General features: G+C 45.8%; 1 protein-coding gene across 1 annotated transcript; it reads right to left on the bottom strand.

Annotated features, from left to right (window-relative positions):
* Positions 1-8,954: 8,954 nt before the first annotated feature.
* LOC311150527 (vasorin-like) lies at positions 8,955-12,353 on the bottom strand. The gene has a single exon (XM_084188010.1). The coding sequence runs from the start codon at positions 12,321-12,323 to the stop codon at positions 10,269-10,271; it is 2,055 nt and encodes a 684-aa protein (XP_084044136.1). The 5' UTR covers positions 12,324-12,353; the 3' UTR covers positions 8,955-10,268.
* Positions 12,354-13,355: the final 1,002 nt, after the last annotated feature.

Raw genomic sequence — 13,355 nt, 5'->3', positions numbered from 1 at the left:
ACATGTAGCTCATCTGAAACGTTCTTACTAGAGTTGAAAAACAACATGTATTTAGTTTTGCCCGTATTAAGCACAAGTTTTTGATCAGCATAGCTATACAATCTGGCTGTAGTTTTGACACAGCCAGATCAACAGTCTGGACAATAGCATACATAATAGTATCATCTGCATATAGATGAAGTTTACAATTTTTTACAGATTGACTAATGGTGTTACATAAATAGTGAAGAGAACAGGTCCCTAAATCGACCCCTGTGGTACACCTTTATGTACTTCAAGAAATTCAGATTTAACCCCATCCATCACGAGGGCCTGAGTTCTGTCACTAAGATAATCATGAAACCAAGAACAGGCGTCAGAGCTCAGGCCTATCGAGGACAACTTATTCAATAAAATAGCATGATCAACAGTATCAAAAGCTTTTGACAGGTCCACAAACAAAGCAGCACATTTAATTTTAGTGTCTAAAGCATTGACAAGATCATTAACAACTGAAGTGGTTGCTGTAATAGTGCTATGCCCAGGCCTAAACCCTGATTGGTTTACATTCAAAATACATTTCTCACATAAAAAATAGCAAAGTTGTACATTTACCAAGGATTCGAGAATCTTAGCTAGACAAGGAAGCCTTGAAATGGGGTGATATTTATTAAGATCACTACTATCCCCGCCCTTATGGAGTGGCAGTACAAGAGCTGATTTCCATTATTTTTGAATATTTAATGATAACGATGTTAAATAAAACATGTGGGTAATTGAGCCAACAATGATGGTTGCTGCACACTTAAACAGACCAGTATCCAATTGGTCAGCCCCTGTGGATTTCTTGTTGTCTATTGCTAGCAAAGTATCCAGGACTTATTTTTCTGTAAATAGCCTAAAAGAAAAGCTTTGACTATAATTTCTCTGATCATTTAGCAAGTTTCCCCTATCAGCATCCAGCCCAACATCATTGTGAATAGGCTTAGATGTTCTTTCAAAGAGAGAGGCTGCTGAAATAAAATTGTGATTAAATGCATCAATGATGGCATTTTTTTCTGTAATGAGGCCAGTGTCTGAATTAATTTGTTGTGGCAGAGAGGAGGAAGTAGAACCCTTTGGGGATTTGACAGTTTTCCATAATTTAGCCGTGTTCCCATTACAGTCCTAAAGAGTGGTTACATTATAATCAGATTTAGCCTTTCTGATTTGTCTTAAACAATCATTCCTCAGTTGCTTAAAAGCTTGTCAGCCGGGCCTAAGCCTGTGTTCCTGGCCTTGACCCAAGCATCATCTCTTTTATGAATGATTTCTGATAATTGCGGAGTGTACCAGGCATTCGATTTACCTTTAACCCTTACATTTTTTGAAGGGTACATGATTATCCACAATAGCATTGAAGACATCTGCTAAGAGGCTCCAAGCTAAATCAGGTTCAGGGAAAGCTGAAATACAATCAAGGTCACTAAAATAAAGATCATGTAAAAAAGACTGTTCACTGAAGTTTTTTAAGTTCCTCTTTGGGATGGCACAAAGCTTAGATTTGTGTATTTTCACATTCTCTGGTGTATTCGTTAAAATAAGATCAATCAGAGATGACTTTGAAGGATCTCTAGGATTGGGCCGTGTAGGCTTAGTCACCAGCTGGGTTAGGTTTAGATCATTACACATGCTTTTTAGATTGTCTGAAGTCTGCATTTCCCAATCATAATTTAGGTCACCCAGGATAATAACTTCTGAATTAGTAAACAAACTAGTTAACTCCTCGAGTGCACAAAGGTTAGCTGAGGGAGGACGGTAGACCCCTATAACAGTTATGGATACATTTTTCCCCAGACCAAGGCTAAACGATAGTAGTTCACATTTTGGGGCAAGGGAAATGGATTTCAGTAAAGTGACAGAGAAATTATTTTTAATAAAAATGGCCACTCCACCACCTCTACCCTGTCTGTATTAATATCAGATTCCAGAATGTCCCCAGAGATCCAAGTTTCAGTCAATACCAGAATATCCGGATTCGTCTGCATAACCCAGATCTTGATGTAATCCAGTTTATGAAGTAAGCTCCTAATGTTCAGATGCATCAACCCAAGACCTTTACAATTTTTTAAGTCACATGGAAACTCAAACTCAAACAAGCTACGTTCAATAGGCGGTTGCAGGCCCTGTCTGATGGTTGATATTAATATAGTTGGTATGGCTATAAGATTGCATAGAACTGCACCATTTTGTCTATCCCTATTAGTAATAGAGGAAGGAGAAGAAATTGGAATTACTTTTCCAAGGTTAGCACCATAGGGCCTGAGGCCGCAACCAATGTCAATATGAGGAACTATCAGAGTAACCAATGATGGAATGTTATAAACTGACCTACATGGGCTTTGGTTGCTATCGTGCAGCATCCCAAGCCCTCTACGTGATTTGAAAACCGAGGGGGTATTCAAGTTTATGGAATTCACATTTGAACTAAAAGCACTGGGTGAGCAGACCACTGTGGGTTCCTCTTTTGAGCTAACAATAGGAGATCTAAGAGTGGAGTTCAAACGAATGGGTACAAGATTACAACTGACAACACCCCTGGTAGTATAGACAACAGTACGATGATAACGCTTAGAGAGGATGGGAGGTATTACCTGAGCAGGGCTTGGTCTGTCGCTGAGTCAATATCTTAATGCAGCCTTGGAAAATGGCTCCTAGATGGTTTGGGCAGAGTCCATCATCCCTGTAGAGCATTTTTTTGTTTCCAAAAAGTGTCGACATTTTTAATGAAAGTTATGCCAACTTTAAGACAGTAGTCTTTAAGCCAGATATGAAGTGCTAAGAGCCTGCTGAACCTTTCGGAGCCGCGACTCAGCGACAGCACGGGACCAGAGATAATTGGATGCTTTTAGGGTGTTGATCAGCTCAATAAAATCCTGTTTGATTAGCTCTGATTGACCCTTTTTGATGTCATTTGATCCAACATGAACTACGACAGCAGCAGCCCTTGTTGGGGGTACTGGAGGACCGGAGTTGGGAAACACTGCTCTAGAGGAGGTAACAGTGACACTGTCTGTCTCTCTGTCTGTCTGTCTGAACCCTCCAGGCAGGACTGGTGACTGAACATCAGTGTGATGGGAATGGCTAGTGACAGACAGACAGACTGAAGGCCAGTATTGAAGTATGTACATAGCCCCATATCACAGTGTGTTTTAGGCCCAATCCCAAATCAAATCTTATCCCCTAACCCAGTGGTTCTCAATCCTGGTCCTGGGGATCAGCTGTGTAGTGCTAGGGCAAAAACTAAAATGTGCACTCCTTTGGGTCCCCAGGACCAGGATTGGTCCTGCCCTAACCTCTAACCCCTAGACACTTAAATAATCTAATTTGTTTAAAGGTCCAATGCAGCCCTTTTTATCTCAATATCAAATCATTTCTACCTTACTGTGATTGTTTTAAATTAAAATTGTCAAAAAGAAACAAAAATATCTTAGTAAAATGCAATTTCTCAAGCAATCATTTTGTTAGGACTGTCTTGGAGTGGTCTGAGGGAGGGCCCTAATTGGAGAAGCCTAATAGGAGGGATATGTTACCTGAAATCGAGCTGTTTTTGACAGAGAGGAGGGCAAACTCTCTTTTTTTATTGGTCTATTAACTTATAAGGCTTGGTGATGTCATCAGGTGGTCCAAAAAACCCACCCAGGCGGTCTTTTCATACAGCTCCTACACTAAAAGTGCATTATCAGAATTTTAACAATTTCACAGTATTATTCCGACCTCATAGTGTGGAAATATATATAAAACACTGGAAAAATCAAGTTTTGACTGCACTGCCCCTTTAAAGTAAAATTACTTCCACCATGTTGCTTACACCTATCCAATCAGATCTATAATACGAGTAGCTAATGGGTAGGGTCTAGGGACTAGGGACTAGGGGCTAGGGGTCGATTTGGGATTTATTACATTACTACCAGTCCCAGACAGCTATCTGTTATAACCAGCCCAGCGCTCTGACCCATTACAGCTGGGCTCAAGTAGAGGCATCTGAGGTAAAGAGCCTCGCTTAAGGCTACAACAGCTCTTATACGTCCGAGGTAAGAGTATGGCTCAAGTCTACAACAGCTCTGAAAAGTCAACACAGAGACAGTCTCCTGACTCCTCCATACAGAACAAGTTTCTCAGAAGACCTTACAAAGCAACAGGCTATCATCCTCTCTCCATATTCCATCCAAAGTCAAACAAAAGCCTCAAGTAGCCTTAATATCTCAAGGACATCTCCCATAGGATACATACTTTTTCACACAAGTCAGATAGACTAACAACACCAGAAACAGCTGTAATAACATTACATTTACGTCATTTAGCAGACGCTCTTATCCAGAGCGACTTACACGTGGTCATTGGTCACTTAGAGAACCAATCTTGTTTTCCTTGGCCAATAGAGTCTAATTGAGCTCATCTCGTCTCTGGAATCGCTATCCATTCACCAGATCAGTCAAACTGTTGTTATCAGTGGACCAAGCATCCTATTACAAACGCACACACACACACACGTGTGTTTTTCTCCCAACCACCTCCCTATTTCATTAATGCCAGATTTACCCCCCACTTTTTTTCGGAATAAATACAATTCTCGTTCCCACCCCAGCTCCCCCCTCCCCCCCCTCTCATTCCTATGAAATGAGAAGCACATTTGTGGTGCGTTCCAGAATGACAGGCTGTTCAGATTAGATGCATGCTCTTTAATTTCAGGCTCACTTTTGGAAGCCAGCTCTGTTGAACGCACCCCCACACCCACCAGCCCTCTCAGTGAACAATTCTTTACAAGTCAGCAACTCGTCTCTGCAGAGTCGTGGGATTTCACTGCACGTGGCCCTGCATGCACCCTTGTAATTATTTTACACAGCTTCCCCCTTCTCTCTCTCCATCTCTCTCTCCATCTCTCCCTCCATCTCTTCCTCCATCTCTCCCTCCATCTCTCCCTCCATCTCTCCCTCCATCTTTCTCTCTCCATCTTTCTCTCTCCATCTCTCTCTCCATCTCTCTCTCCATCTCTCTCTCCATCTCTCTCTCCATCTCTCCCTCCATCTCTCCCTCCGTCTCTCTCTCTCCATTTCTCTCTCCATCTTTTTATCTCACTGTTTTTTCTCTCTCTCTTTGGATTCTGTCATGCTATACTTTGCTGTAGTTCAGCCTCTGGTTTTCCTTACTCATGGTGTCCTCTGGTTCCTGCCCCCTAGCTTAACTGCCTTACACCCATATATACACAGCCTTTACCCTGCTTTTACCATAAATATAATGTACCACATCTGAACAGCATGTGAAATGCACTGCATGTGTTCGCCACAATTTGTTGACGTGAAAAGCATATAAAACCAAACCAAAGCTTCCCCCCTAGCCTCCTCTCCTTCCCTCTCCTCTCCTCTCCTCTTTCCTCTCCTGTCATCCCTCACTTTCAGGCGGGCATCCGCTGCCCTCTCATGCCCTTTGATCCATCCGTTGGCTTTGGCACTAGAGGGAACGCACAGGGCTCACTTACTGCCAGCTGTACAGTAGTACACCACCCTTCAGCTCTCACATCCCTACTATTATGAGAGAGAGAGAGAGAGAGAGAGAGAGAGAGAGAGAGAGAGAGAGAGAGAGAGAGAGAGAGAGAGAGAGAGAGAGAGAGAGAGAGAGAGAGAGAGAGAGAGAGAGAGAGAGAGAGAGAGAGAGAGAGAGAGAGAGAGAGAGAGAGAGAGAGAGAGAGAGAGAGAGAGAGAGAGAGAGAGAGAGAGAGAGAGAGAGAGAGAGAGAGAGAGAGAGAGAGAGAGAGAGAGAGAGAGAGAGAGAGAGAGAGAGAGAGAACATTTGGAGCCACACAACGACCCGTGTTTTAACACATTGTCCTTGGCAGACTCCATCCCAGCCCTGGTTTTGGAATAGAAGCTGAAACAAAAAACAAGAGAGAGGAAAAAAAAGTGCAACAACATTTACTCAGCAATAATTTTGTGTGGAATTTTTCTGGATGATAATTTGAAAAAGGCCTCTTTCACTGCTACAATGGCTCCTTTGAGTGGCGCATGCAGCTTGAGCAGCGTCAGGGTTGGCCCCTCGCCAGAGGCCAGGTCTCTGTTAAAGCCAAGGGAAAGAAAAGAGGCCTGTTTTACAGAAGGAAAAGAGAGAAACAGACATGCTCTCCCTGTGTTTCTCTCTCTCTATGTATCTCTCTCTGTTTCTATCTCTCTCTATCTTTCTCTCTCTCTCCCTCTCTCTTTTTCTTTCCCGGTCTCTCTCTCCCTTTCTTACGTTCTTTGTCTCATATCCACACAGGGTCCTCTTTAGCAGTCTCAGGTACTGGCTGTCACTGTCACCTACATGATTGTTTCAGACTCCAGTTGAACCTGGGTTAACTCTGTGAGGCAGAATTCTGTATCTATTTTCCAACTATATACTATGAGTGCTAAAAGTTAGCAAAACATATGAGGTGACAGAGAGGGGGAGGGAGAGAGAGAGAGACTGAGAGAGAGACGGCGAGAGACAAGAGAAGAAGAAAATGTTTGAAAAATAGTGGCTTAACCTGCAGGGTGTGTGTTACTGGTTACTGGTTGGGTATACTTGGATGTTTTCGCTCAGAACAAATTGAAATAATAGGGGCCTTCATGATAGCAGTGGAGCTGTTTTATTTGTTTGTGTTGTTAGTGCTGGACTGAGCACAACAGCTAGCAGCTGGACAGCTGTAGCTGAGCCAAGCCGTGTGTCTACATACAGTCAGCCCCTGCCAAGCCTTTACCTGTAAACTCGTGTGTGGTCAGCGGTTAATATATTATGTACGCTAACAAACAATGCTAACCCATTAGCTCAGGGTCAGGCGGTACAAATCACTTATAATATTTAGCCTCAGTGTGGTTTCAATCATATTTTTTACCTTTGCCTCCAGCTTTCTGCATTTCGCTATTAAGACAAAAATACCTAGACCCCCCCCCCCCCCCGACTCTAAAAATCTAAACAATCTTGTAAAAAGTTTGTGTTGGGTGGTGCTCTGCTGGATGGGGGAATGTAACACTCTCTTGGACACATTGGATTATTAATGAAGCACATCTTGGGGGTGGTGGTAGTAAGAGCCCAGGACCTGGGAGAGCTAACAGATACGGATACATAAAAATAATGTGTTCTCTCTCAGGCTCACACACATCGGTGTGTGTGTGTGTATGGGGGGGAGTTTGCAAACTGGCTGCCAGACTTGACATCCTGACAGGTTTAATAACCGGCTAAATCATGCCTCCCTCTCTTCCGCTGGTCCCTTCTTCCCTTGCTTCCCGGAGTGATGGCTGAATGAAGGAGGTGAAGTTGATGGTAGACTTAATCTGTTGCTCCACTGCCAGTCAAATGTTCTACTTAGACAGAGAAAAACAGACAACTTAGAACAGGGCTCTCCAACCCTGTTCCTGGAGAGCTACCATCCTGTAGGTTTTCACTCCAACCCCAATCTACCACACCTGATTTGAATGATTAGCTGGTTGATAAACTGAACCAAGTTAGTTAGAACTGGGGTTGGAGTGAAAACCTACAGGACGGTAGCTCTCCAGGAACAGGGTTGGAGTTAAAACATACTGGACGGTAGCTTTCCAGGAACAGGGTTGGAGTGCCCTGACTTAGAAGAAGAAAACAGACGAAACCTCAACTGTTTGTTTTCCATTTTTATTGTTATTTATTTTAACTTTTTCGCTCATAAAAATATGTTCACTTAATTCAAAAGGAAATGGAAAGAGATGAACAATAACAATGAAAAGCTTCCCAAAATAAACAGGGAAAAATAGGAATAATATCGAAAATATGTCTGGATATTTTCAATGTTTTTTGTATTGTAAAACCAAGTATTCCAGTTAGGTTGTTTTGGTAGTTTTACACAGTTTAAACAGATTTAATTCTAAGTGTTAAATATTGAGTCCTAAGTATTTGTTAAGATTGTATAAGATTTAGTGGTATACAGCATCCACCAACCCTTCCTGCCTTCCCAATCTTAATCTCCTGTGTTGTTTTCACTAAAATAATAGTAATCATGTACACTGCCTGGTCACTAAGCATGTTAGAAGAGGGACCCCTTGCCTTGCCATGCCCATTTCATGAGGTTTTAACATTTACATTACATTTACGTCATCCTTTGATGACTACTAAGGATATTTTAAACCTCCCGCTTTGGGCTGGATGTGTCAATGTGTAGTTCATACATGCATACTCTATTCACAGAATTACTGTCTTACCTCAATTAGCCATTTAATCCCTAGTTTAAAATGAACTTTTTCTCGACGCTGTGCTGCGCCATATTCCCTACATTTTCCCCCACATGGGCCAGCCCCCTAGCAATTCAAGTTCTAGCCAATGAGCTTCAGCTCCTTGCAATTTGAGCGACAGCTAGCAAGATGCACACACAGCAGAGCATGAAAGAGAAATTACGCGGGGCACATATCTGCATAGTACGTAGGGACCACTTTTGTCTCGTGAATGCTACTTTCAGAACTACTGGCTAAAAACTATACAAAGTACTGGAGAATCTCTTTAAATTTAGTGGACAGAGTAGGTGAGCATGTTTGTGTGCGGTGTGTATGTGTATGTATCTCTGTGTGTTTAGTGGGGGATACAGTACTACTGAAGCATGACAGTGACTTGATGTCTGCCCCTCTGTGCACAAGACGGGACATGCTGCCACATTATCACTGAGCTGTTTACCGATAGAGATCTTCATACTGTAGTCGGCACTGAGATCCTCATCAGGGGCAGGGAGGTTAGCGCCAGACACATAAAAGTTACTTAGACTGTTTTCACATTCTGAGATTTGAATCTCAACACTGGTGTTTCAGCATATTCTAGTTTGGTGTACAACTTTTTTCCAAATACAAGTCCTCAATGTCCCTCGTCCCAGACAGAGCCCATATAAAACCTTCAAACTATATGCTACGCTTGGACTTTTCATAGTCTGCTTGGCTGCAAGTGAGCAAGACGTGGAACCTCTTTTGCCAAAGACCGGTTAATGGTGCACAACAAAGCACCGTAGAGACTAATTCTGCCTGAGGGAAATCCACAAGCATCTATCTCTGAGGCTAGGCTAAGCTAGACTACGCTAGGCTAGCAAGTGCGTTCTTGTGAATTGCGGTTTACTGAAATAACTGTGTTCCCTCTTGGGGACATAAACAATAAATAAAGCCTTTGGAAATTAAGTGTTTCTTTTTCCCCTTTCTTCTCTCTGTGGTAATCATGTGTGTGTGGTTTAACTGAGGCAGGCTCGGGGGATGTTTGAAGTTCGCTGCAGCACAGAAACAAATGTTAGGGTTTCAGCCAACTGCTTCCCTTTGTAATTCTTGTAATCTTGTTTATCATTGATTTTTGTGTAGGGGGGATGGGGTTGAGGGCCAGAGAATGGAGAGGGGATTTAGTTTCAAAGTCTGCCCAGTCTTACAGCTACTTAGACTGTCTGACATTCGTAGGGTAAAGCCTTTGATTGACTTCGCTGGTACAAACAAGTTTTAATCTTCAAAGATTTTAATCTGGGGTTTTGTCTGTCCGTTAAATCACAAGCAGTTAGGGGGGGATGGAAGGGTGGTAACAGTCACGTATGTACAGAAAAACAACAACAGCAAGAGTATAAAAACATTTACAAACACAACAAAAAAATGACAACTTCACTAAGCAATAGAGCCTAAACAAAGCATGGTAAACGTCAGGCACCTTGCTTTTCAATTACTGAAAAAAGTTATCTTCATTTGGTGACTCTGATGTCATTCACAGCAAGCACCACTGGGGTAGTGCTGAGGTGCTACGTAGCAAAGTAATTGCTTATTCTGTTTTTACATAGTTCAGTCATCACAAGGGGGGCACAGCAATACACCCCCATTTCAGTGCAGACCCCTTTTTAGAGCACACACAGCAGGGATTAGGTCACTTTGACCCTTGGCTCCAGCCGATGGTGTGTCTCTGCCTGGCCCAGCCTCGCTTGACCTTTGACCTGCTGTGGAGAGTGGGCGCGTTCAGTAGCGAGCCGCGGGGCGCCAGTCCAGCAATGTGATTGCAGAAACAAAGCAGGAGGTGTGTAAATAAGAATAAAGGCACTTTTTTAAAAAGCTCCCTTATTTTAATATCTGCACAAACATTACATAGCATGGTAAGTGAAATATTTGTTCAGTTTCTCAATTGCTGACACGTGGCTGGCTGGTCCTCTCTCTTTCTCCTCCACTGTCACCAACAACTCAAGCTGGTGTCTAGTTCGTGAGGGAAGGAGTAGCTAGAGGAACATAGTCTTACCCTCTGGGTCTGAGTAGCAACAGAGATAGGCGTCAGAAATAAGAGGGCTTATGAGAGAGAGCCATGTTGTTGTTCGCCGTGCAATGATCCTGTATTAGCAGCACCTCGTACTCCAGGCCGCCATTTTGAACCACAGCCGGCTCCGGCTGCTTTTGGGACATCGCCCCTCCAATGTCCAAACCAGCCTTGACTCCCTCCAGCTCCAGCTGGGCTGGCTCACAGTCCAAATCCATTTGCCCCTTGGCCCGTTTCCTCCTTATGTAGCACACCACCCCCACGGCAGCTGCCACCAGGACTAGGAGCAGCAGGATGGCCAGAGCCGGCAGCAGCATGGTGGTCAGCCTCTTGTCCTCCACCTGCCTCCCCGTGGCAGTGTGCTGCTGGGCCGCTGTGTGGGCCTCCGTGCAGACGCTGTCCCCACCGTTGAGGTCGCCCAGTGGGCTGGCGCACACCGTGTAGGTGGAGTTGGGCCTCAGCCCCCTCAGGGTGTACTCCGGGTAGGAAGCGGGCACGCTGAGCTGCATGGGACGCCGGTCGGGCCCCGACAGGTTGCGGTAGGTTAGACGGATGCCGCGGATGTAGGGCCGTGCCTCGATGTAGCGGTGCAGGTCCAACAGGATGGAGGAGCTGGTCACCAGGCGCGAGCTGATGTCGGGGGCGTCGGCGGTGACGGTTGCCGTGGAAATGTCGTTGTTGTTGTCATTGTGATCCTGATCGGGAGGGGCGTGGGGGTAATGGCGGTTCTCGCAGTAGGTGCCGTAGAAGCCACGAGGGCAGGTGCACTCCAGGTGGCCTTGCCCGTCCAGCCGACAGGTGCCCCCGTTCAAGCAGGTCTGGGAGGGGCAGAAAAAGTCCACCTCTGGGTCTTGGCTGCTGCTGCTGGGAGAGGCACGGATGGGGGGCAGGGGCTGGCTGTCTGTCCCAGTTGAGGTGTCCTCCTCACTGGGCCCGGGTGCAGGGATGGCTGGGGTGGTGCTGGGCAGGGTGGTGACCGGAGGGGGCATGGTGGTGCTGGTTCTGACTGTGCTAGCGGTGACAGTAGTGGTGGTGGGGCAGCCAAACTCCCTGTGCTCCAGCCTCTCCAGCACCTTCCCAGCGTTGAGGGGAGGGAAGCCCAGAGTCACCCCCTGGTTCCTGAGCCACCCGGGGAACCAGGCCAGGGTGCACAGGCAGTTGAAGGGGTTCTCGGCCACCGTCAGCTTAGTCAGGTGAGGGAAAAGCTGTGCGAACCCATCGGGTAAGCCCTGCAGACTCAGGTTGCTGATGTCCAGCTCCTGGAGCTCACCCAAGTTCTGCAGGTCCTCCAGCGTCAGTGGGCCCATGGGGTTCCCGGCCAGGCTCAGGTGGATCAGGCCCCGGGCCTCCCTCAGCGCCAGGGGGAAGGAGCCTAACTGGTTGCCGGAGATGTCCAGTTCATGGAGGTTCCCCAGGCTGGCCATCAGGTCCTCGTCCAGGCTTTTGAGGCCCAGGCCAGCCAGCTTCAGAGACTCCAGGTTGGGCATCTGGAGGTCGGCTGACCCCGGGGATGGGAGGGTGTTGAAGCGGATGTCCAGCAGCAGCAGCCTAGGCATGGCTAGGGCAGGGAGCGAGGTGAGCTGGTTGCCCTGCAGCTTGAGCTCCAGCAGCTGCTCCAGGCCTTGGAAGGCGGCGGGGTGAATAGTCCGGATGTGGTTGCTGTAGAGGTACAGCCTCTCCAGCAAGGCCATGCCCGCAAAGCTCTCCTCTGACAGATGGGTGATCTGGTTGGCTGAGAGGTCCAAGTTCCTCAGGGAAGTCAGAGGCTCAAACACCCGGTCGGGCAGTTTGGTGAGTTTGTTCTGACTCAGATCCAGCATCTCCAGGCTCTCCATCCCCACCAAGTCCTCCTCCGCCAGGGTCTCGATGCCGTTGGCGAAGAGGTAGAGGTTCTTGGTGGGTGCCGGGACACCGTGGGGCATGGTGGCGGAGCGGCGCTGGAAACAGAAGATGGATTCTGGGGTGGAGCAGGTGCAGTCCTGGGGACAGTCGCTGGCCAGAGTCCTGCCGGGTAGCCGAAGGAGGAGGAAAAGGAGGAAGGGTGTCAGCGGAAGGAGGAAGAAGGTCTTCATGGTGCCGCTGGAGTCACTCTCTCTCCTCTCTCAGCCTGAAACGACAGATCAAGGACAAGGTCAGCTATAGAAAGAGATACTTGAAACACTGGGCCACTGATTGATAGAATACACAGACAGAGTACGCACTGATAAAAACAGTCAAGTCATATCTTTGTCATGTCTTGCTGGAAACTGTGAAGGACATAGAGACAACCTAGAAATATAGGACATAGCGACAACCTAGAAGTATAGGACATGGAGACAACCTAGAAATATAGGACATAGAGACAACCTAGAGGTGTAGGACATAGATAACCTAGAAATATAGGACATAGAGACAACCTAGAAGTATAGGACATAGAGGTGTAGAAGTGCTATATTGAGATATACAGCATTTCTGTACAATAACTACCCTTCAGATCTGTATAATGCTGCACAAATCTGTATAGGTCTTTATGATGTATTAGTTTCTATTTTTTTAATGTGGTTAGTACAATATGTGGGATTATTATCGTAATCTTGACTGAGCACACATGAAGGATCAAAGACGTGGTCTCTTGACACAGGGCTCTTCAAACAATGGGCCGTGGTACGGCATTGACCTTGAGTAATTTTCCACTCGACTCAGGGGAAAGAAAGTTCCCCTTTGCTACTCTCCATCTATCTAATGTAGCCACACTGACCAAGGTGACTTGAACTTGACAGTATTGTATCAGACACGGAACAATGGATGTGGTTCATGGATGTTGTTTTCCTTTCTAAGGTGTTTTTCTAGAGCAGATGGTTAGTTACTGTTGTAGCAGGTTCAGTAGCTGCTTCATTAACATAAACCTTGCGAAAGGTCCTGGTAGTACTTGGTGCTGTGGACTGGTAAACACATTTATGTGTGTCTCTGTGTTCTCTCTCTGTCTGTCTGTCTGTCTGTCTGTCTGTCTGTCTGTCTGTCTGTCTGTCTGTCTGTCTGTCTGTCTGTCTGTCTGTCTGTCTGTCTGTCTGTCTGTCTGTCTGTCTGTCTGTCTGTCTGTCTGTCTGTCTGTCTGTCTGTCTGTC

Source organism: Coregonus lavaretus, assembly GCF_964263955.1.
Source record: "Coregonus lavaretus genome assembly, chromosome: 2".
Classification (NCBI taxonomy): Eukaryota; Metazoa; Chordata; class Actinopteri; order Salmoniformes; family Salmonidae; genus Coregonus; species Coregonus lavaretus.
Note: the sequence above shows the minus strand (reverse complement) of the source record. Positions and strands in the feature narration are given on the sequence as shown.

What these genes read in the sequence shown, in the direction of transcription:
- LOC311150527 (XM_084188010.1), bottom strand. Translation starts at nt 12,323, where the DNA reads ATGAAGACCTTCTTCCTCCTTCCGCTGACACCCTTCCTCCTTTTCCTC.